Source organism: Musca vetustissima, unplaced genomic scaffold (assembly GCF_032173495.1).
Source record: "Musca vetustissima isolate MV318-11 ecotype Yass unplaced genomic scaffold, APGP_CSIRO_Mvet_v1 utg735, whole genome shotgun sequence".
In the NCBI taxonomy this organism is placed as follows: Eukaryota; Metazoa; Arthropoda; class Insecta; order Diptera; family Muscidae; genus Musca; species Musca vetustissima.
In genome coordinates this window covers 178,163-203,910 of record NW_026884845.1, presented here as the reverse complement: position 1 = coordinate 203,910, position 25,748 = coordinate 178,163, and the positions used below count along the sequence as shown (strand labels likewise).

Sequence of the window (25,748 nt, the reverse complement as noted above, 5' to 3'; positions counted from 1 at the left end):
CGTCTTGTTAGCTTGGATTAATTCATTAAACTAACTGAACTCGTTATGACGACAAGTGAATTAAATTCTATTAACCATAACTAAATAAAAAGCTGGAGAAAAGCTTTACAGGCTTTGTTAAGAAAAAAATTATAATAAATACAAATTCAGAAAGCAAAAAATAATAAAACAAAATTCTTATTATAAAAAAGTGTTTAAAAAAATTACCATCAAATATGCAATTTTTGTAACAACATTTGCAAAAAAAATTTAATAAATATTTAAAAGAAGTGATTAATTAAATAAAAAATAAATCGAAGTAAAACTCCCTCAAACAAAATGGACATTAAAACCACACCGCCACCAAATCAAACATCAGCAACGACGGTAACTTCAAATTCCGTATCCGGTGTTACATCGCCGCCAACAACTCCACCATCACCAATGGCCGCCGCCTCATCGGTTGCCGCTTCTATAACCACCGGCCTAACGGATGTTCAAAAACAAACTTTTCAACATATTTTTGAAAAACTAGTTGCAAATAGCGGTGGCTCGGCCAAAGTGCCTCCCAAACAATATGAATATTTTCGCAATCTATTGGAAAATGTACGCGACCCGAAGAATATTCAATTGATTGTGGAGAAATTTAAAAATCTCGAACATATGGAGGGACATTTTGTGCAACAAAATGGAAATAAAAATGCCGTTATGAGTGAAGGTAATTTTTTTTAAAACTCGCCTAAGGTTGGAGTGGATTATAATATTTCCTATAGGATTATAGTGTATTGTATCTCCAAATATTTGCCGTAGTTCCGATATTTATCAACGTTCCACCTTAAAAACTTTGTCATATCAACGAACATATTTTGATGATTGGCTCAAGAGCGAAATCGGACAGTTTTGGTTCCTCTCAAACTTGAAAGTTTCTTTTGATAATATTCTTAAAATTCCTAACAAAATAACTCACCTAGGGTCGGAGTGGATTATACTATTTCCTGTTGGATTAACTTGTCAGTAAATATGATCCGATGTTGCAAAATTTATAAGTATCCAAGTAAAACTTCAAAATTCCATAGTTATATGATGTGAATAAATTAGTTGAGTTTGTATTGAATTTGGTATTCGTTATCTTGGACAGGCTACATATCTTTGACGGAACGAAGTAGGACAGTTTGGATTTGTCTCCAACTATAAATTGGTTTTAGTTAAATACTCTTAAAATGTCTGAAGTTGTTGATGAATTTTCTGAGAGCAGTCCTATACCGTTTAAATTTATACATAAATTTGCAAGTCCAGCACTCGACATGATTTATCTACCACACCAACTAATGTAAGGCGCCAGAATGGCAAATTTTTCGGAGTCAGAAATATTCTGAGATAAAATTTAAACGGAAAAATAGAAATGCTTTCAAAACAATGCAGTTTTTTGTTTACAGCGAAACACTTCGTCAAAAATGCCAATCATGGATTTTGCGCCAGCTCAAACATCGATGCAGAGCCATTATGATGCCACAATTATCGTATTCACCGAACTTGTGCCAAATTGACCTTTTCATCTTACCAAAACTGAAAACACCTTTTCATAGGTCTGCGATTGGGGAAATAAAAGAAAAATCATATGAAAACCTTTCAGAAGTGCTTCGAGGATTAGACCTATATCGAGGATTGGACCTATATCGATGATTGGACCTATATCGAGGATTGAACCATATATATAAAAAATATGACCCCTATTTCCGACATGGTACGCAATAAATCATCTTTCATTATTCGTTTTTGGAATTTTTCCGAAGACTTTAGACAAGTATTTTGCTGTACCACTTAAGCCTAACCGCCTTATGTTGCTCAAGCGGAACTGCCATGGCCAGTTTTGGCGAAGAAATCGATGGACATTTATTTGTCGTAACCATAATCTTGTCGTAACCACCTACGCAGCACGAAAATATTCACAAGACACTGTAAACAACACAACACATGGTCGTACGCCAACCCTTCTGAGTACGTTTGTACTACAAAATATCAATCATTATGATATACAGGTCAGATGTCCCCAAGCAACACTAAGTTTTGTCTGGACCAGGAATGTTAGTAGACCTATTAGCGGAGTTGATACTTCAACGTCTTCGAAAATGTTCACAAGATACTGTAAAAAACACAACACATTGCCGTACGCCAACTCTTCTAAGTACTTTTGCACTACTCAGACAGGTCAGATGGTCCCAAGCAACACTAAGTTTTGTCTGGATCAGGAAAGTTAGTAGGCATGTTAGCGGACACAATAGAGTAGACACTTCAAGGTCCTCGAATATTATTCCTCTCATCTTTGGATTCTCATGGATTAGATCAAATCGAAAATTCGCGCTTTGTGAGTTTTATATGTATATATGTTTTTTCATATGTTCGCCATTATGAGGATCTTGATCTATATTTAATAAGAATTTCAGTAGACAAAATATTAACTAAAACGAATCTTCCATTCATGTTGCAATAAGTCAGTGTGAAATCCGTTAGATTGTTCGAGGGCCTCAAATAGTGTTTAGATGGGTCATATCCGAATCACAAACAAACTTTAATTTCATAGAAAAAAATTGTTACCAAGTTTATGTATAAATCAAAAATCCTTTGAATTAAGCAAAAAAATCTGAAAAAAATCTGGAGTAATAACTCATTACATTTAATTAATTATGTCCCTATGCAATTATACATCTCAATATTCGGTATGTTAAAGGATCTGTTTTACACTATAGAATATTTTTTTCAAAAACCATCATTATTATTATTTGAATTATTCTCATTATTGTCTTTAATTAAATTAACCACACACTCACACACAAGCCTGCCTTTGAATGTCCTCAATTCGAAGCACAAACCGCATTAGCGGCCTTAATGTCCTTCTCTAATTTCATTAATTAAACATTAAATATCTAAATGGACTATAATTATCTATTTTAAATCAACATCATAAAATGGTTTTATAATTATCGCAAACACGACCGATATTTGTTATCAGATTATAGCGAAAAACTCTAACGAAATGGAAACTTGCAGGCGACTGGCCAAAAACACAAGCCAACAGGCCGCCAACGACAACAAAAACATTTAATTTGTTTATAGAATGACATAATCGCACGACAATATTGGCAACAATTAGTTCTTATATTTACATAGTCATACATTTAGACGGTAATCACCCGGCAAACGAATAAAAACGAAAACGGGTTAAAAACGAACGAACATGTGTGCCGGTCATGTCCAACAAAGATTCATATTATTCATTAAATGACAGGACATTTCAAAAGTGATTTAATTAACAGAAATTGCATTCAGGCACGCATTTAAAATTTACAAAAAAAGAACGGCAAGTTCTTTACTGGCCCTTCTTTTTTAAGCTTTTTTTCCTATGCAACAGCCTGGCGTCTGGTAGCAACACGTGTACACGTTTACATGTTGTCAACTTTGTTTAATAAAGAAAAAACACAACGACAGGTTTTTTGTTGTTCCCCATATCAGCGCATTTTCCTCCGCCTCTTCCCTTTTTAATAAGAGCAATTAGCAAAACGAAAATATTTTTTAGAATGAAATCATTTGAAAATTAAAACTAATTATAGAGTAATTTTCAATGCAACACACATACATGCATACACACATGGAAAAAACAGGATATTCACGCATACCAACATGCATGCATAAGTGGAGCTACTAACTCCGGACTGAACTTTACACAAATGCATTGTAGTCTAGGAAATTTGTAATTAAAAACTAAAAATAAGACTTGGGATTTAGTCGAACCGAATTATAAGGACCTTTAAATATTCTCTATGGCTAAAATTAAAAATAAATTAGAATTAAAAATAGTATGGACTTTCAAAAATATTTTAGAGAATTCTCAAATATGGACCTTCAGATATTTGCCTTAAACATCAGGATTATAGTTCAAACTGATCCTCAGGAAATATTTTTAAAATATCCCCGAATAAAAAAAAATCGGAGTGAGTAAAGCATTATCGCATTCACATTGTTTAGATTATCAGTTTGTTTTTGACTAATGAAAATGGTTAGTCTTGTTTTGGTGTGCTCTTCGATTTTTATATTCAAATTTTTAATTTCTTAATCAGAACTTAATTTTTTTTTAAGATATCGTACTTCCTAAAATCATTAAAAATATAGTCTCAAAATATTTGACGAATACGAAGGCTAATATATATATTTTTTGACCATTGCAACATTAATTATGCAAATTTTATTATGGCATAAAAGTTGCCGCACAGTAAACCGCACTGATTTGACGTACGACCATGTGCTGTGTTGTCAACAGCAACTTGAATAATTAAATTGCCAAAATTTGGCCTTGTTAGATTTTCTCCATTATTTCAAAGAAATTTGCAAAAAGTACTATCGGGGTGCTTCAAAATACGTTCAACAAAGATGACAAATAATGGATCTAGGCGTGTGAACGGGTCTTCGAGTAAAATCCAACGATAACTTTTGGCGGAAGACAAATGGTGTCTATTCCTTCGACAAAACTAATCACGTGAATAGTGTGTTTTTTGAAAAACGTAGGACAGTTAGTTCTGAGTAGGAAAACTTGAAAGGAAGATGAATTATGGTTAACCAAAACAATAAGAGCTTACGAAAATCGGCTCAAATCGGAGAATTGTTTACCGGCCTAAACGAATTTAAATTCTTGGGAGAGAAATATATAGAACAAGAAAGAAATTTTTGATATAGGTCTATGTTTGGGCATGACGATAACCCGCCATATTCCGTATTTTGAGTCCAAATCTTCCAAAAATTAAAAATTTTGGTCGATCTTTGATATAGCCCCCATTTGAAGGTCCTGCTTGTACATTTCAAGGTCCCAGCTCAAATTTCAAACCTGAGTTGTTGCCGTTTAATATATTGTTTTCTACTGGCAGCAAGTTATCATATAAATTTCCTAGACAATTTTATAGGTCTCCATAAAATATAGAATTTTTTTCTATAACATTTTATAAGTCTGGGATGCCTGCTTCTATACAATTTATCTATACTAATAAAAGAGTAAAGTGATTGACTGACTGACTGATTGACTGACTGACTGATTTAACGATTCATCAACGCCCAGACGAAACGGCTGAAGCTAGAATCTTGAAATTTTGGGTGAGGGTCACTCTTGGCCCAAATGTGACAGATAAGGCGGGGTTTTTGGAAATTCGTACTAGAAGGGTACGAAAAGTACTAAAAAGTACTAAATATGATATCATTTGTATTTGGCGAACCAGTAGAGCTAGAACTCTGAAATTTGGATTGAGGGTCACTGATGGAGTGTAGGATAGATGTACCAAAGGGTTTTTGAAAATTCGAACTACTACTATCCGAAATGTACTAAATTTGGTACAATTCTGTAGCATGAGAACGGATAGAGCTAAAAACTTGAAATTTGGAATGCGAATTAGGGTTGGGAAGTAGGGTCGATATAAGGAGATGGTTTGAAACCGTGTACTCATGTGTACGAAAAGTACTATATGGTACTATATTTGGTACAAATTTGATTTGGAGGTACAAATGGAGCTAGAATCCTGAAAATTGATATTAACATTACCGTCGGAGTATAGGATTGGGATATGTACGTAGTTTTGGAAATTTTTTACTTATGAGTACGAAAAGTACTAAATCGTACTATAATTGGTACAATTTGGATTTGGGTGAACCGATAGAGCGGGAACAATAAAATTTGGAGTCAGGATCACTGTAGGGATGTAGGATTAGGGTCAGGATTCAGTTTAAGAAAATAATACTTATGGGTACTAAATGGTACTAAATTTGGTACAATTTGAATTTTAGGTGAACCAATAGAGCTAGAATCATGAAATTTGGAGTCAGGATCACTGTTGTGGTGTAAGATTGAAATATGTAGGAAGTTTTAGAAATTTGTACTAATGTGTACTAAATTTGGTACAATTTAAATTGTGGGTGAACCGATGGAATTGGAATCCTGAAACTTGGATTTAGGGTCACTGTGGGGGTGTTGGTTTGAGTTAAGTAGGAAGTTTTGGAAATTCGTACCACTGTGTACTAAATTTGGTACAATTTGAATTGTGGGTGAACCGATAGAGTTGGAATCCTGAAATTTAGATTTTAAAGTACTGTGGGGTGTTGGTTTGGGTTAAGTTGGAAGTTTTTGAAATTCGTACTAAATGGTACTAAATTTGGTACAATTTGAATTTTAGGTGAACCAATTGAGCTAGAATCATGAAATTTGGAGTCAGGATCATAGTTGAGGTTTAAGATTGAGATATGTAGGGAGTTTTAAAAATTTGTACTAATGTGTACTAAATTTGGTACAATTTTAATTGTGGGTGAACCGATGGAATTGGAATCCTGAAACTTGGATTTAGGATCACTGTGGGGGTGTTGGTTTGAGTTAAGTAGGAAGTTGTGGAAATTCGTACCACTGTGTACTAAATTTGGTACAATTTGAATTGTGGGTGAACCGATAGAGTTGGAATCCTGAAATTTAGATTTTACAGCACTGTGGGGGTGTTGGTTTGGGTTAAGTTGGAAGTTTTTGAAATTCGTACTAAATGGTACTAAATTTAGTACAATTTGAATTTTAGTTGAACCAATTGAGCTAGAATCATGAAATTTGGAGTCAGGATCATTGTTGAGGTTTAAGATTGAGATATGTAGGGAGCTTTAAAAAGTTGTACTAATGTGTACTAAATTTGGTACAATTTGAATTGTGAGTGAACTGATAGAGTTTGAATCCTAAAACATGGATTTAGCATCACTGTGGGGGTGTAGGTATGTAGGAAGTGTTGAAATTTTGTATTACTTTGTACTAAATTTGGTACAATTTGAATTGTGGGCGAACCGATAGAATTGGTATCTTGAAACTTGGATTTAGGATCATTGTGGGGGTGTAGGATTGGGGTATGTAGGAAGTTTTAAAAATTCGTACAAATGTGTACTAAATTTTGTACAATTTAAATTTTTGGTGCACCAATACAGCTGGAATCCTGAAATTTGGAGTTAGGGTTACAGTTTCAAAATAGTACCAAATGTGGATTTGAGTAAACCGACAGAGCTAGAATCTTGAAATTTGAAGTTAGGATCACTGTCGGGGTGTAGTATTGAGCTATGTAGAAAGTTTTGGACATTCGTAATAATGTTTACTAAATGGTACCAAATGGTGGTTAGGATCACTGTTGGGGGGTTCGAATGGGGTATGTAGGAAGTTTTGGAAATGTGTACTAAATGGCACTAGATTTGGCACAGTTTGGATTAAAAGTTAACCGATAGAGCTGAAATCTTGAAATTGAGTAATAAGGTTTTCATTGGATTGCATGATGTAGGTAGTAATGCAAATTTGTACCTATGTGTATTAAATGGCACTAAGTTTGAAACAAATTGGATTTAGGCGAACAGATAGAATCCTGAAATTTGAAATTAAGATTGGGGTATGTGGGAAGTGTTGGAAATTCGTATGTTAATGTAGGAAGTTATGACAATTTATATATTTATGTTTACTAACTGGTACTTAATTTGGATTTGGGTGAAGCTATATTTGAAATTTAACTAAATGACACAAAATTTTGTATAGTGCTTGATTTATTTTAAGAGAACATTGGGACCAAACGGTTTTAAAAGTGTTAATATTGGTTGGTATTGGGTTTTAAATACTTCCCACATTCGCTGACGAAGTAGCGGGTATATGCTAGTTTTCTATAAAATTTAAAAGGTCTCTATGGCCAATGAAAAATATTTTCTATAAATTTTGAAAGGTCTCAGAGGCCTATGGACAGCCCTCGGAAGCCTATGAAAAGCTTACTATAAAATTGTATAGTCCATCGAAGCCTATGGACAATTTTCTATAGAATTTTATAGGAATTTAATTTTATCATATAAAAATACGGACCGACTTTATGTCAACCTCATGGTGGGGGGAATAAAATAATGGACCCTACTACACTTATAGATGTTTTTAATTGTTTTTTATCTAAAAATTTGCTATTAGTTTTTGGATAATATGATAAGGCTCTTGCCAATATTATACTAAAAAATGTTTATATTTTTTTTCATAATTTACCAACAGTATTCGTTTATGTTTCTTATAAAATCAAAAGCCAAATATACTTTTCTTTATGTAGTGTATACAAATACTGAAAAAATGTGTGTTAAAATGCCAACATGCAGTAATAAACATGAAAGTCACATTAGAGCTTGTCCACCAAACATTCATACACGTTATTTTTCATTTTTAATAGAAATTGTAGGTCGTTGCATTCGTTTAAATAAAATTTTAATTTTTTAACAAATTTAGCCATTTTGATAAAATTATGGTCTTTGTACGTCGTTATAGCTGCTTTGTTTATTAACTTGATTATAGTATATATATTGGCCAGAGGACTAGAGAATAGCGGTGGTTGGGACTTTGCATGTCCGGCACTATTTTGAATTTGAACAATTTAACCGAAATTTAATGCACTCTGAATTGCTTACAAAACTAACATGATTTTGACGTGCTGCTGATAGCATTGGAAATTTTATGTGTGTTTTAAATATTTAATTTCTATTGACATGTGTTTTTAATTTTGCGACCTGTTTTTTAATAGATAACGAGGTCATATTTATGGTGACCTATTTTAAAAATTAAATTATACATTTCATTATTTTATCTTTTTCTCTTTAACAGATGAGGAATTATCGCACAAGGATAATGTACGCAAATATGGCAATACAAATCAAACCCTAACACCACGCCACACCATCGATGCCATATTGGGTTTGAAAAATCGCCAGCATATTAGCAGTAGTGAGAGTAAGTATTTGCAAAATGTTGTTTATTACAATTTATAATTTGAAAATATATTTGTATTTATATCTTTAAATCAAATTAATTTTTAGACGCGTCAAAAGTCATAAACCACTTTTCGACAACACCTTTATTTATTATTTGTGTGGAACATTGGGCGTTTTGAAAACCAACAACAAGAACGAGAAAGTAATCATTGCGAAAATCAAATCAAACTTTTGTTACAAGTCATACCAATGCCAACCAATGTATTACAACTTGATTTGACAAAAAGCAAAAAACTTCCCTAACATACAAAAGGCTTAAAGGTTGTTGTCTAACGTGACATCACCATGTGGCACCAGACACATGATTACACCCTGCCACAAAAAATTGAGTTTATATTCTTATATTAAATTTTTCATTCCGTTTGCAATACCTCAATATAATAACCGAATATCCCATAAAGTATGTTAATTTTTGATCAGAAAAGTTCCATGTTTTCCCCATACCAATGAAATTTGTTCTATAAAATTGTATAGTCCCCAAAGCTCTATAAAAATTTCATAGGTTTCGGGTGCCGGGTGAAAATTTTTCTAAACAAAATGTATAGGCCTCCTTTTTAAGAAATATTATAGGGCTCGACGACCTATGTATAATTGTATAAGGGACCAATGAAATTTTTTATGCAATTTTATAGGCCTCAGTGGTCTATGAAAATTTTCCATTGGCCTCGGAGGCCTATGAATAATATTATATAGCCTATTAAAAATGTTCTATACAATTATGTAAGGACAATTTTCCATAAAATTTTAGGCCTCAGAGGCCTTGCAAATTTTTCTATAAAATGTTATAGGATTCGGAGGCCTATGAAAAATATTCTATAAAAGTATATAGGCCTCAGATGCCTAGGAAAATGTTTCTAAACAATTTTATAGGCCTAGGATTTTAATTTTTTTTTGTATTTTCTAAAATTTTATAGACCTATGAACAATTTTATATATAAAATTGCAAAGGCCTAGGAGGTCAATGAAATTTTTTCTTTGAAATTTTATAGACCTCGGAGGCCGATGACAATTTTTCTGTAAACTTATATAGGCCTCGGAGGCTTGCGAAAAAAATTACTATTACATTTTAGAGACCTCTGAGTCTTATGAATTTTGGTTTTTATATTTTCTTTAAAATTTCTATAACATTTTAGAAGCCTCAGAGGCCTATGAACAATGAAAAATTTTGCATAAAATTATATTTCTGAAATATGTTTTATAAAATACTATAGGCCTCGAAACATTTTTTTATTAAATGTCATTGACCTCGGAGGCCAATGGAAAATTATATATAAAAAATTGAAGGCATTGGAGGCATACGGGAAATTTTCTGTAAAATTTTATAGGGCTCGGAGGCCTTGAAAATTTTTCTATAAAATTGAATGTTTGTTAAAAAAACATTCAATATTGGTTCACTCTTTAGGGTTGGTCCTAGTCAAGCTAGTGGTGTAGGGTAAACTATGTTCGTCCCGGCCGAACATAACGACGTTTTTGCTCCTTCTCTACTCCTTGATTTTGTCTAAACAAGACACAGAATTTATATATAATTCGGTTAAACAATCATTTTCATAAAACCCATGGCAAACTTAAATAACTAGAATGCAATAAAAACGCCCATTTAAAACACTTTCTTCAAACAAAAAAAATGTGTAGTTAACCCTCTACACAATTTTTTTGATTGATAGATTACGAAAATGCAATCAATTTTTATTTCGTGGATGATTTTAACACCACAAAAAACGGAAATGGATTAACCTAATCCAAAGACCTATCAAGGTGTGAGTGTCTTATCTCTTTAAGGCTATCATTTTGGATTTGAGAAAAAAAACACAAAGTTTAACAAAACTACACCTACTTGAGCTAAAACTTTTATTTCTCTTTACACATTGTTCCCTTCATTTTCGCTCTTGCAATAAATCCTTTTTACCATGTTCTTGCACAATATTCATAATTTGCACGCCCTTCGTTTCCTCAATTGCTTTCTTTGAAAAAATAGAAATTGTGAATCTGGAAATTTTGTGGCGCTAACTTGTTATTTTTCCTACAACTCCCCCTCTGCTCTCCCACTCTTTCATTTCCATAGTGGTGAATATTTAAATTGTATTTTTCCTTATCGAATTTGTAATCGTTGGTGGTGGTGGTGGCAAGACATGAACCTTATGTGATTATGATTACGTGACATTTACGATTTCGTTTGTTGTTTTTGTTTTTTTATTTGGTTCTATCCTGTTCTCCTTATGGTTGTTGCTACTGCAGTTGTTTGATTTCCATGATTTTGTCCTCCCCTTTGTCACGTTAGCAAATTTATGAATTGATGGGGCCAGTCAGCCTTTTACACAATTCACGGCAGCCAATTTTGATATTTTTGTTTGCCAAGCATTTGTCAAACGTTAAATTTATGGTGTAATGCCAAAATAATGATTTCTAATGAAAGGTTACAAAATGATTAAATCACAGGTGTGTGTGTCGTCACCGACAAGGTGGGTAGCGTTCCTAGCTAGTTAGCAATGAAATCAAGATCTATATTTTGTGCTTAGTACATGTCGGAAAGAAACGGGAATTCTAAGGAAATGTTTATTTGGAAGAAAACAAAAAGAAGAATGGAAGGTTGTAATTTGTCCTTGTTAGGAAAGAAGGTTTTTTTTTTTGGGGGGGACTTTAGTTTTATATAAGTTTTTTTAACCAAAAAATGTAATATTATAAAGATATTTATATTCGATTTTTTTGCTTCCATTTGATAAACATTGAACAGGTTTATAACCGATCATTTTAAATTATTAGTAAAGTTTACACTGCTATTTTCTTTCGCATTCTATTCAGATGCAAAATCGATCCCGTAGAATTGCTTTATAAATACATGTATTTTTGGGGAATCATCGTATTCTCAGAAGGGAAAGTGCAAATAGTTATTAGTAAATCAATATCCGAATCCAATCGAATGTGAAGTATAGTATATCAAAATTTATTGCGGATGTGAAAGTACCTATAAAAGACAAAACTTCCCTATTGTTTTTATGAACAAAAAATCCGATTTCCATTGAATAAAGAGTTTCTGGTCACAGTTTCCTTCAATCATGTATGAAGAAGGTGGTAATTTTTGGCTTAAGAGTACCTAGTATTGTTTGAAGTACCAACATGTGTTTTGTTTTATAGCAATTTGAAAAACCAATTCCTTAAAACTTCTTTTGATCATGGGTTTACATACATTAGTAGAATAGGATCCGAACTCTATTTTCTCAAACGTACATTTTGACGTACGAATATATTGTGTGTTGTTTACAGTGTTTTGAAAAATAAGACATTGATAATATCGTATCTGGTGACAACTCATGCATATGAACCCGAAACTAAGTAGCAATCAACCCTACTAAATTCAAAGAAAGCTGTTCGTGGAAGAAGTATTTCGAAGAAAAGTGTCGCATTTACCATCGCAAAATAAGTCATGTGAAGATTGTACTGCTCGACCAACTTAGAAGTGCTGGTAGAACGGACAGGAAATCAATTAGGCACCACATAATACAGGGCAGAAATAATTTGTTCTTTAAAAAATATATTTTTGCAATGAAAATGTTCATATTGTACGACACTTTGGTACAATATGGTGCCCTCGACTTCTTCTACCCAGTATCCAAGTCTATGAATGCTAAATAGGTATTGTACAGTATATAACCAATTGTCTTTATCTATGAAAAAAAAAAACAGTGAGCGGAGCAGTATAGTCACAACTACCACGGAACTCAAATTTTCTGCGGATGTATATTCCGAGCCTGGGCAATAATTCGTGATATTTGCACCCTCTTGCCCGATTAGTGGTAAACAGCAACTCTTCCTCAAACTGACATATTTTCCGAATATTACGAGTATTCAGTACAGCTATTGTCCAGATTCCCTTCACCGTGGGTTGTGTTGTGATGTTCGGCTTTCATTTGTGGTCTATAGATCGACTCGATAATAACACAAAAAAATTAAGTTTTCGGTCCACTTCATTCCAAAATTATTATCTGATCATCACCGAAAATTATAGGCGTTGTCCTTGACCATAACTGGAACCTCATGGAACATTTCAAAGCGATCAGAGCTATAGTTCCGCTCTCTAGAGTTAAAATGGGTTACTAAATAATATACGAATACGGAGATCAGAGATCAGAGATGGTCCGTCAGAAACAGTGACGTAAATGACATACATTTTCGACGTATATTACATACGTCAGAAACGTCGGAAACCCACCCAAAACCATTAGGTTTTTGACAAAATACCTATTTCCATTAATGAATTTGGAAATTACGTATGCTTTACTGAAATCCATACAAAATTTCAAAAAATTTTTCTCTAAAAAGTTTAGAATTTTGTATTAGTTCTAGTAAGGAACAGACAGATTTATGTAAAAATAATATGTATTTTTGAAAATAACGGTATATGGTAATAATATTCGAATAAATTACGTTTTCTACATTTACTACATTTTACACAGGTATATGACGTTTTCGACGTTTACACCTTTTTGACAATCGAAAACCTAAAAATTCGTCACACGGACCATCCGGAGATACCTGTAAATATTTAGGTGTAACTCCCACATCCGAGCACATACAACAATATAATTGGTATTAATTTAAAGGTCAACCACTCCTCTTGAATATAATATAAACTTCTCGGGTCTATGTCCTTCAGGGGTAAATATATACGCTATAGAATACAAATGTTGTCATTTTTCACACAAAATTTCACGATGTTTGGGCCATAATTGCGGCCTCTGGAGCGACCAGAAAAACCGACAAAAATTTAGTATTTGGTCCATTTCATCCCCTAAATATTAATCGATCTTTCCCAAAAACAATAGTGGTCTTCATTGGCCAGAACCCATCCTACATGCAAAATTTAGATCGACTCAGCTAGTCGAGATACGACGATCGGTATACTTAAAGGTGGGTCTAGGACCAATATTTCGCGGCGTTACAAACTTTTGGGGCTGCACAAAGCTATAATACCATGACAACATAGTTGTGTAGGGTATAATTAATTAACAAAAATAAAACACATTTAAATTTAATTTTGACTTTTTTTGAAATGCACTTTAAATGTTGGCAATTCATTAGTAGTTATTAAAGAACACCAAAATGTCTTATCCAATATTTGATCAAACACTCGAAAAAGGGGGTATATGGAAATATAATCGTCATGAACACCAACTCATTTTGAGCTTTATTAGCTGTCAATTTGTTTTTATTTCTGAATAAACAAAAAATAAATGACAGCTTAAGGTTGGCAGGCCACGAGTCCATTAGTAGAGGATATTCTTAACAATAACACTAATCTTTGTTAGAATCTTTGTGGTCTTTAAGATGTTACGAAAAAAACGCATCTTCATTCATCGTCTTCGTAAGCAAGCTAGTCACCTAGAGTCATCGCCGCCACCGCTGCTTCTTACCATTGTTAACATCATGATAAATGCTTTTGTTGGCGTTGTTGTTATTTTACTAGAATTTCTTGTTAATGTATTTCGGATACATACCATCATAACAGAGCGCTACTAATTGGTTTCAATACGCCACACATTTACGTTCGCTTTTAACGTGTCTTTCTTCATTTACTTGAAGTTTTTGCCTCGATGTCTGATCTTTGGATTTATTCAAACTGATTCATTGAATGATTTGATTCGTTTCGTTTCGTCTCGTTGTTGATTGTTGTTTGCGTTGAAGCAGGCGGAGGAAGTTATGAGAGGGCATTCTATAAAATTATGTTATTCTTCGGTGTGTGTGTGTGTGTTCATGCCCAAGTATTTTGATTGACAGTTTAATAAGGCTTGTTTGACTTTCGGATATTATTAAATATACATTTGTAAGCACTTAATAAGTTTTAAGTGGTTATTAATGCCGATTAATTGAGTATTGACCAGAGGCGTAGTGGTAATTCAGATTCAATGAATTTGTTGTTGTATTAATAAAATTTGGCATAAACTTTTTTAATTTTTTTAAGTTTATTAGACACTTGCAGTAAATAAAAGAGAAGTTTTATGCTTGGTACAAAAGAGATGCAGATATTTTTTGGACATCCGATTCTGAACACTTTACTGATTTTATGTTTTATACTTAGAGCAACAAACATTTTCTCAAAAATTTCGAAACGTCTAATACTGTCCAATATATTCATATCATTAGTTCGCTTCGTGGATGTGGTGGACTCAATCCGATTTTATTTACGATTACAACGTTGAAACCAGATCTCAATTATCATTATCACCAAGTTCAGTCGAATTTAAAGGAAGATTATGCTCTCTGTATACTGGATCAGCATATCGCAACTAATCAGCAATATGAATGAAGCTATCCTGCAAAATGTACCAGAGATTCGCCGCATTATACACACGAAGGGACTGTAATTTGGCAATATTGTAGTGTAAACCAGTTTTGCCAACAAGACTGGCGACCATTTGTTTCCAAGATTCCAATATTTATTTAGTTGGATTTTAACGTCGTCAAAGGCATGGTCGATTGCTGTTTCGGATTCATACACATAGATCCATGATTTGTTACCTACGACGATAAACGTATGTTACTGTTGTTCCTGTAGTATCTAAGGAAAGCTTCTATTTTTAACTCAATGGCTTTTTCGAAGTGGCTGTAATTTATCACGTCTCTCTAAATATTAGGTTGGGGAAAAAATCCATTATTTTTATATGAACTATTTGACTTTATTTAACATGCTTCGGAATATCCGATTTGGGCCAAATGCATATTTGACCAAATGCTGGTTTGACCACAGTTTTGAGGCGCTTCACCGCTCTTTGCCCATGATCTTTTTCGCACAGGGTTATCTTATGTGATCCATTACCCATCTCCAGTTACCATCCGTTTATGAAATGGGTCTATCTCATTCCCTTTGGCCAAGACTTCTTCACATAAGTATTACAAAAACTAGTCCATTTTTTTACATAGCCCCGTCCATTTTTAGGTATTTTGATGCTCCAGGATGCAGTTCCCATTTTTTGTGTGTTGAAGGGCCTAGACGAGTTGTTTACTCAGAGAGTATACAATCTACAAACATACGCATTACAATTTAGCTATAGTTTTTGACATAGCTCCTATTTAAGATTTTAGGTATTTTGTATGTACACCACGTTTTGGAGGATATAAAAGCTGAGCCTGACCGACCTTAACGACGTTTTTATTTTTTGAAACGAAAATAAATTCAAATAATATCACTTTTTTCAACTCCAATTCCGTCAGCAGTAAGACCTTTCTTTTTGACCTTTCAAGTAGACATGAAAGAAAATCGTATTTTCCGACATCATTAGCAGTCAAATGATCTCGATATTGATCTATAACATTCATGACAAAACATTTCATGCAATTCTTTTGGGTCCATTTATTTTTCCCTTGGGGTCAATTCATGGTTTAGGGTTACGTCTTGTAATGTTAACAACATTGTTTAGACAAACGCCGCTTAATTTGACATTAATCGTGTCAAAATGATGATTTGGCATAATCTTAACATTTTCTTCCTTAAGATGGGTCTTTTTTCACTCTCTTTCCCTATCTCCTCTACTTTGGAAATGGTGTGGGGAAAAATACAAAAACAAGTTTATTGCCTTTGTTTCCGTCATTGTTGTAAAAGTGACAGTAATCCTGATATCGGTCTGTTGGTTGTTGCATTATCATTAGCCGAAAAATGAAAGAAAGAACAACAAAAAATACAACACTTTGCTGGTGTTGGAAAAGACCAAAGATTTGGATGCGATTGCATTCGATCAACATAAAGTGTTTTTTTGGGGAAGGCAGCAAAGGAAAGGAAAATAAAGAAAGAGAAAAATAATAAAAAGGCATCAACGGCGTCGGCGGCAAACTTAATTGAAATGTTATTAGTTGCTAATACTTTACAAGAGAGGCACACACACAAAAAATAACTCACAAAGGCCAAAATGAGTGGCGCACACCAAACATGCTTCATGGTTGTTTTGCCACTCTCCACAAGAAAACGAAGAACCGCAGTCAGAAAAAAGTGTTAAATCATGCTTTTATTAATGGTCCATATAATCATTCCGAATCAACCGCCCGACCGACCGACCATTCAGGGAAAAACATATGTTTGGCCAACCAAGCAATAACAACATTTTGACAGCTGCAACTATTATTTGTGTGAGTCGATAGATGACTATTACTGGAGGTTGATTGAATGGCTGGCTGGCTGACAATGTCCCCCCTTCCCCCATCCCTCTTCAAAGATGATGGCATAGGAAATGTATTTCTAATTAAAGTATTTAGCCTTTTTTGTTTTGTTGTTATTATGGCTATTGTTTTTCAGAATAATTTTTATGGCATAAATTCCCCTTTGTCGGTCAATGTAGATTGAAATGGAATGATCAGGTGGTGGTGGTGGGCGTTCAATTTGTTTGATATTTTTCTGTCATTTTACTAATTGGGGTTGGAGGGAAACAGGTACAAAATAAATTCCAATCATTCATAGAAATATTTAAATATTTAACAATCAATGAACAAGATCTACAAGTAAAAGGCAGGAACGGAGTTTACACTTTCTACAATAGGGGTCAAATTCGATAGACAATGATTTGGATCTGTATCGTCTCGTAATGCTATGTAAATTCATAATCGCCCTAAAACAAGCTAGATGCAAAACGTGTCAGAATTTCGTAAGAACAAACAAACTGTTTAGTAACCAAATAGGTGTCATTCATACGATAAAAAATAATTTTGTATAGGTTGAGATTAATTTATAACCTATCAAGGTCCCAATAGCATTTGTCACCAAAAAGGCTACCATTTATGTATCGGTTCGTGTTTCTGGAGAATTATAATACATATCTTTCAATCATATGTATTTTGAAAACAGTAGGGTTGGTCCACTCTCAAGTCCTTTAATAACCGCGTTTTCTAACACAATGTGAGGCCTCATCCTGACCGATTTTAGGAATATCTATGTTTCTAGACTAGACATGCTACCCATATACCGTAACTGAGGGTCGATGGTTAAACATATGTTCTCTTTTTTCTCTTTATGTCAGTCGTTTTTAATAGTCAATTCTCTGTTACGCTCAGACACATTGGCTCTCAATTCATTTTTGCCCAACACTGTTCTACACTGATTCTCAAACATTTATGCATTTTAAGAAATAAAATTCCTCTCTTCGGAAATTTTATTGTGGAAGGTCTATATTTTGACGTAACTCTCGTATTTGAACGTCCCGACTTATTTCTTTTTTTATGGTCCTACTGGAATTTCCTATAATTTGCATTTTCCGAGCATAAATTCTCTTGGTAAAAAATATTTTACGTATCTCCATGTTTTGAGAGGATTCCGCATAGGGTTCCTGATCGATTTAAACAATGATCATAGCCTCATTTTTAAACCGAGGTGTCTGTAATTAAGGATATAGCATAAATTCTCTTGGTAGAAAATATACTATGTATCTCCATGTTTTGAGAGGATTCCGCATAGGGTTCCTGATCGATTTAAGCAATGATCATTGCCTCATTTTTAAACCAAGGTGTCTATAATTAAGGATATCCCAATTGAACATTTTTATTACAACATTTATACTAGCCTCATTTTCAAACCGAACTATTTGTAATTTGACACAAATGTAGGGCTTTAATTTTTAATATAGGTCTATTATTGACGTAGTATGTGGCCGTTCTGAAATTTAAAGTCCTAGTGACATTACAATCACATATTGTATACTTCGAAGTTATTTCTCAGAGGATAAATCTTCATAAACGAAATATTGCAATATGGCTCCAGGTTTAAACATAGCCCCATTTAAGGTTCCTTCGATATTAAAAATTTTGAAGTTATTTTGTCATTTTCAAATGATGTTCAACTAACTCTATATTTTGACATGACATCCATCTAACAGATGCACTCTATATTAGATTTTGCGAAGGACCTAGCGAAAGACCTAGGAATATCCGATAGAAGCTCCTTGATATTTTAGTTTATCAGATGATAAACTACTTCTTTGCTAAAACAGGTTCAACATCGATTCGTGTTTTTAATCTAAATTTGACAGGACCTTGACAGCTTTAATATATCAATGCCACCGATTTCAACCGGATTATCTGTAATATCGGTTCTCATTGGGTAGTAAATCTTCCTTTCACAAATTATTAATATTGATCTTCGTTTTTTAGATAGCCCCCTCCCAAAATTGAATTCTCATTGGGTATAAAACCTTCCTACCAAAAACAATCAATTTGGTTTAGGCCTCATGTAACGCTACCCCCATTATTTGGAATTATGAGCACGATTTTAAAGCGAATTTTATATAGTTTGTTATTTTAGATTTTTATTGAATGTCCAATATTCCTAAAAAAACTGTGGCATAGCCTCCCAAAAAAATCCCTATCGATTTTAAGGATTTTGAGATTTTAAGTATTTTGAATATCTACCTCATGATAAAATTTTCGGCCTGGCCGACCTTAATGATATCTTTCGCTGCTTTATCTCTTCTTATAAATTATCACGTTGTTAATAACAAAAGAATTCTTTATTAAAAACAGCTTCTGCATTGGAAGAAACATTGTTTCTTTTTTTGCAAAAATAACAACAAAATTATAACAATGTTTATGTTGAGTATTTTAATTTTGTATTGATGTCGGTCTGTTGATACATTTGTGTTTCTCTCCCTCCCTCTCCCTCTCCAACTCCTGCTCTTTCGTTTTTTTGTGTTTTTTGAAAATTATAAATTATATAACTCAGCAGGTTATGGTTTGAACAAATTAAACGCTTTAATAATATAATTAACTGGAAATTATGATGAGAATTAATTGTATATAACCACAACACCATTCAACCACTATAGACAACGGCAACAACAACAACGCACACACTCAATTAATACAGCCATTGAATAGACAAATTCCACACCATACGACGTACCCCTTCAGAAGATAAAACAAATTAAGTAGCTCACCTGGAAGCTTTAACCCCAAAAAATAGGCATGACGAATTATAATTTTTAACAATTCAAAGTAAAATTAAATAACAAAAAGAGATGGAGAGAAGACCACACAGGGTCTTTTGAGGTTGCTATAAGGAAGCTGGAAATAGTAGCAGTAGTTTGTAATGGAAAAAATACGTAATATTAAATATGGATAATAAAGGACATAACAATTTACACAATAGTTTATGTTATTTTTTTTTTAATTTAAGAAAATTTAATGAACTCTGACAATGTTTTAGGTTCCGACTATATACCTTTAAATTTGTTCTCCTGTTACTCCATTGGGACATAAAGATTTAACTCGATTTTTATCTTGGTCTTTTGAGGCAATTCTAAGTCGACCTCAGATTCGTGATCCTCGGAGATTCCATTCAATCGTCACTCTGGTTATGCTATAATAACATCGCTCATTTTCTGCAAGACCGGCATAAATCAAAAATCTTGAGACTTCATGTTGTGTAACAAATTTAAATCAATATCTCTTACACAATCTGATTGAAAAGGTGTATAAGTTGCTCTGTTCCTTGCAAGGAGTGAATAAATTAAACACATAAAACTTATTTTATAAAAAAAATATTTTTTTATTATACCCCTATGTTATCTTGCTGCAAATGAGCAATGTAATTAATGGTGCGGCTAATTCATCTCTAAATCTGCTTTTATATTATTCTTGGATTTTCCGGTTCCTCAGCTCTCTGTTACTTAAGGTGATGGGGCAAAATATTATATTTTTGAATACCCGTAGCCTATTTTTAATACCCATAGCCTTTGCGGCTCGTATTACCTTCCTTTTATTTCTTTACAAAAAGGTCATACGTGTAAAAATTAATCGAACTTGAAAACATTAGCCAGCAGAACTATAATTTTAAATCAATAACATATCAATTAATATAACACTATCAGAGACCACTTATTAAGGGTTATATAATATCCTAAACACGAAAGGTAGATCAGCATTTCACCAACCAACCAACGCCATTAGTATTGGTGGCAAGGTTACTTTGTAAATAAAATATTATTCAACAAACCACCCACAACTTTGCATACACACACCGACAGGCAGACACACTCGTCCGCTCACTCACAGACATATCATCAAAATGCAATTACTCAACACAACATAATTATATATTTTTGTCGAAAACTATTAATTGGATTCGAAGTTAAACAATGTAATTGCATACGTCGCTTAAATGGATTGATATACAGAACTTCAGCAACAAGAACTACAATATGGTTGAAAAAGCACCAACAAGGCTAATGGCATAGACGACAGAGGCAGGAATAAGCCAGAAGGACACCACACAAACACACTTACCAAACAAATTGATTACAACTGGAAAAAGTCAATTTGTTAGTGGTTCTTTAAAATAGCTTTTAGTGGAAGTGGGCTAGTAGGGGTGGTGGTGTTGGTGTCAATGTTGTTGGGACAAACACCTTATTTTTTTAGTGGTTTTATATATTCTCCCAGAAAAACAAAAATAATTTGAAGAAATTATTCCTACCAGACGATTAACAACCAACCCACCTTCTATCCCATGCCCTCCCTACCATTTACTCCTTTATAATTTTTAGTTCAGTTCAGTTATAGTCTCGATTCTATAGCCAAGTCTAATGACTTCCTTGCATGTCACATGATACACCCACCGCTCCTTTCGTATTTGCCTTGTGGCAAACAACTTTTCAAAAAGCAAATAACAAACCAAAAAACAAGAATGTAGTAGCCCACTCAATAAACTATAGTTACAGATTTGTAATTTCTACTCCTAAGGGTTTCGGTTTTTTGGGTTGTTGTTTTATTTTCGGTTTATTGCTCTTATTTTTTGTTGTTGGTTCCATAAGTTAATTTGTTATTTGGAGTAGAGTTTAAATTTTATTGAGTCAGGCGTTTTGGAAATTTTTATTATGCCACATTGTAAATATAAAACGGCGTCTAATTGAATGTCATTTAATCGTTAACGCTAAGTAGATATCGTTACAGCACAACGACATTCCAAATACACTGAAAGAAAAATTGAAAGAAGTTGGACAAATAATTTACGAGTTATTATTAAAAAAAAGCAATGCAAAGGTTGTGAAGGGCTGAACTTTTAATAAATTTCAAAATGTGGCCATTTAAGGTAAACGGAGGTTTTTTATCCTCTCAGAAAACGAAATAACAATTAACAGACACAGATAGGAAAATTTGATCAGGAGGTATACATTCGCTTCATTTGAATGTATTCAAAATACCTAAAATCGGTCAGAAGCTTTGTATGGGGGGCTACATCCGGTCAAATTGCTTCAACGAATTTTTAATTCTCTGAGAAAATTTTAATTAAGAACTTCAAAATTTGATTAGTAACTTCAACATACTGAAAATGGCAAAGGACATTTATATCGACCTATTCAATTTTGCCATCTCCCGAAATGGCGACAAAAAAAACCTAAAATGCATAACCTTTATGTGAGGACTAAGGGGTATTTTCTTATCTAAAAATACAATGAGAGTATTAACTAATCATAGATCTAGTCAACGTTGGAATTTGTAGGATTTCGGAATGTTCGAGGACTGGGAATCCTATTTTCCAATATTATGATCTTTAGTTTAATATTTCGTTTTCTCCTTGCACACACTTAAAACGACACATTTTGAAATTCCGAATCGATTTTGGGTATTTTGAATGTGCACCTCACGCTCTAGGAGGATTATCTTGCAACCCATTCGGATTTGAAATAGTTTCCAGAGAAATTATCTAATCGGAGCTTTCTCGAACACACAACTCTGAAAGCTATTACCTCACAGACAACATATATTTCATTTACTTCTCCATTTGTAAAATTACATTTCTCTATTCCTTTTTTTGCCTTTTCAGATGATTCCGATGACGCCACCGATCTTCGTTGTGCCGCCACCAAAACATTGGCACAATTGCGCAACATGGATAATCACATGGCCACATTAATGCAACAACATCAACAACGCAACAACAATGGCAATTTTTCCCTACCCTCACCTAATGGGGCTACTGGTGCCTCACATCCAAGTTCACTGACTGCTGCAGCTGCCATGTATTTAGCTCCACCACCTCCACATCTACATCATTCACAGCAATCACATCTCAGCTATCACAATAGTCTAATGAATTTCCAACAACAACAACACCATTCACATCATCACCAGCAGCAGCAACAACAACACCTCCACCATCAACATTTTCCAGCAACTCCCAATCATCATCACAATGCTGCTCACCTGCATCATGCGAATCTAGGTTCATATAGTGGCAGTTCTCCTGCAGATAATAGAGATGATTTTAATGGCCTCAGTGGCAGCAGTCGTCTGGGCAGCCCCTCCGCCCACATGGCCACAAGTAATGATTATTTGAATTCAATGCATCAAATGGTCGAGGCTAATAATTTATTGAGCAGCAATGATCTGAATTCGCATGCCATGACGCCTCAGACGACACCGCCAACACCTCCCTCCGGCAGTGTCTATCACAGTCATCAACAACATTTGGCTGCATTGGCGGCCCATGCTCAGGCCCAACATGATCACAAAATTGCCAAGTCATCTGGTGGCGGCTCTTCATCAGCGACATCCTCCTCTGTTACGGCGGTGAGTTCAGCAACAGCTGCGGCAGCAGTAATGGTAGCCTCGACAATGGCTAATCAAATGTCGGCAGCGGCGGCTTCCTCTTTCTACAGTGCTAATGGTGGAGCTGGCAGTGGTGGTGGCGTCACCAATCTACACGAATACGATGAGCGTTCAATGTCTTCACTATCGAATGGAGGAGAAATTGATGCTGATATAACCGACGATGAGGAGCCACACGATCACAATGATAGCCATAACATTGATGTTACCTCCTCTTCACCACAATCACCACAAATGACTGCGGCAATGCATAATTTTGGCAATGGTTCAGGTTTAAAGAGGAAATCTAATTCATCGATCTCAAATTACTGTGATGATATGAATTCTCTGACAAATAATAACAATAACAACAATACGAATGATGCCGAGAATTTTTCGAAGTCCCTTATGAATGGTAATGACGGAGGTGGTTATTCTATGAAATCACAATTTGATGGTTCTGTCCGGCCTCGATCATTAGAAGATATGCAAAATCAAAATTTCCCAGTTAATGGAAATTTTGATCAACACAACAATTCATCGGCGGGACATCTATCGGGTCATTCTCAGCAGCAACAAAAACATTTGGAGGAATATGGTCGTAGTATGTCAGCAATGGCGTCTGGTGGCCAAGGTGCTGCTATGAATGGTTCTAATACTGATCAATCGGATCGTTTGAATGATAATGATAGTTTAATGAATGGTAGTTGTGCCTCCAGTGAAGATCTCAATCAAACGAATTCGAGTGAACAGGGTGAAAAAATCACTTCGGGAAGTGATGATGAAGGTATGTAAAGTTTTCAATATATTCCAAAGAATTTTCAATATTGTAAAGTATTCAACAGGGTGGGAACTTAAAAATGTGTACGAATAGAAACTTCTTTCGTTAAATCGGGGTGGGGGTGGTTTGTTGAAGCACTACTGCTTTTAAAAATTGGAGTGAAATGTCGTTTCGGATCGACACTACAATGCTATTTCCAAAAATTTCCCATAGGATTGTCTTTAATTTGGGGTCTTAGAGGTTAAAAACCTCAAAAAAATATTTTTAATCCTGAGCGGAAATGGCCTTAATTTTGCCATAAGCCTATATTTTGTAAAGTTCGTGCATAATTTTACATATTTTTCATCCGAACTCTTATGGAATTTTTTCTGTAATTTACTTTACGGATTATCATTGGTCGTCCACAGGTCTTCCCAGAAATAGTTTAAACTTATAATTAAAAGTTTGTGACATATTTTATTACATTGCTTTCCAGGCCAGGATGATAACTGTTCCAAGAAAAAACATCGCCGCAATCGCACCACATTCACCACCTATCAACTGCATGAATTGGAGCGAGCTTTTGAAAAATCCCATTATCCCGATGTATATTCCCGTGAAGAGCTGGCCATGAAAGTTAATTTGCCCGAAGTTCGTGTACAGGTAAGTGTTTTTTGTTACTCACACTCACAAAAGAAAAAATATCTAAAGATAATTCAACAACATTTTTTTTATTTTAAAACTTCTCAAAAAGGAGTAAAAACAACTCCACAATCACAAAACTAAATAAAAACGGAAATTAAACAATTTCCTTTAACAATTTATTACAACATCAAGAATTACGTTCAATCAGTTTAAATTAGGTGTTGAATAAATATCCAATAATGGTGAGAATTTGGGGGTGGCAGGAGAGGGATACTAACCAAATATCAATGTGAATAACCCAATCAGTGGTTAAGCAGGCAGCAGACCCCTCTTTTTTCTTTATTTAGTCTGACAAAGATTTATGGGCTGATGTTGTTGTTTATTTGGCATAAAGGAAATGCAAATGAAGTTAACATAACTTTGTACAAAATTTAACATTTGAATTCCCCTTAGTATTTTGAGAATTTTGTGAATAATATGCAGGGAAGATACAGTGTTGAAAAAGGATAAAATATATTTTCAATTTTGAACAATTCATTCTCATTTTTCCTCTAATATCTGAAAACAAAAACGGACAAAAAATTTCAAAATAGTATTCAAAAAGTGAAATATTGTTGAATCATAGGATATTCTTACAGGTTCTAATTTTTTAGTTTTCAATTTTGGTTTTATTATATCGTATTGAACCACTGTACCTATTTTCCGCTCGCAATAAATGTTTATTTACTTATTTTTAAGCAGCAGAATATTTGTGATTTATGAAATATTTTTGTCAACAAAAATTGTCTCTTCCTTAACAAAAAAATGAAGTTTCCGGGAAATTCATATCACAATTTATGTCTCAATTTTTGTAAAGCAACACAAAAAATTTATATAGGAAGTTTACGCAAATACAACTTTCTTACCCTTCAAGCTGCAATATATTTTATTGGGTTTCACAAAAAAAAGGAATAAACGAAAATACTTT

The 25,748-nt window shown here is 33.9% G+C and overlaps 1 protein-coding gene across 1 annotated transcript in view; it reads left to right on the top strand.

Annotated features, from left to right (window-relative positions):
- Nucleotides 1–318: 318 nt before the first annotated feature.
- LOC133331928 (retinal homeobox protein Rx) overlaps nt 319–25,748 on the top strand; it is a 56,130-nt gene continuing 30,700 nt past the window's right edge. Inside the window, exons 1-5 of the mRNA XM_061540316.1 lie at nt 319–697; nt 8,654–8,773; nt 22,613–22,873; nt 22,961–24,163; nt 24,633–24,799. Of these exons, the coding sequence (XP_061396300.1) occupies nt 319–697; nt 8,654–8,773; nt 22,613–22,873; nt 22,961–24,163; nt 24,633–24,799 (2,130 nt within the window). The remainder of the gene's footprint in view (nt 698–8,653; nt 8,774–22,612; nt 22,874–22,960; nt 24,164–24,632; nt 24,800–25,748) is intronic.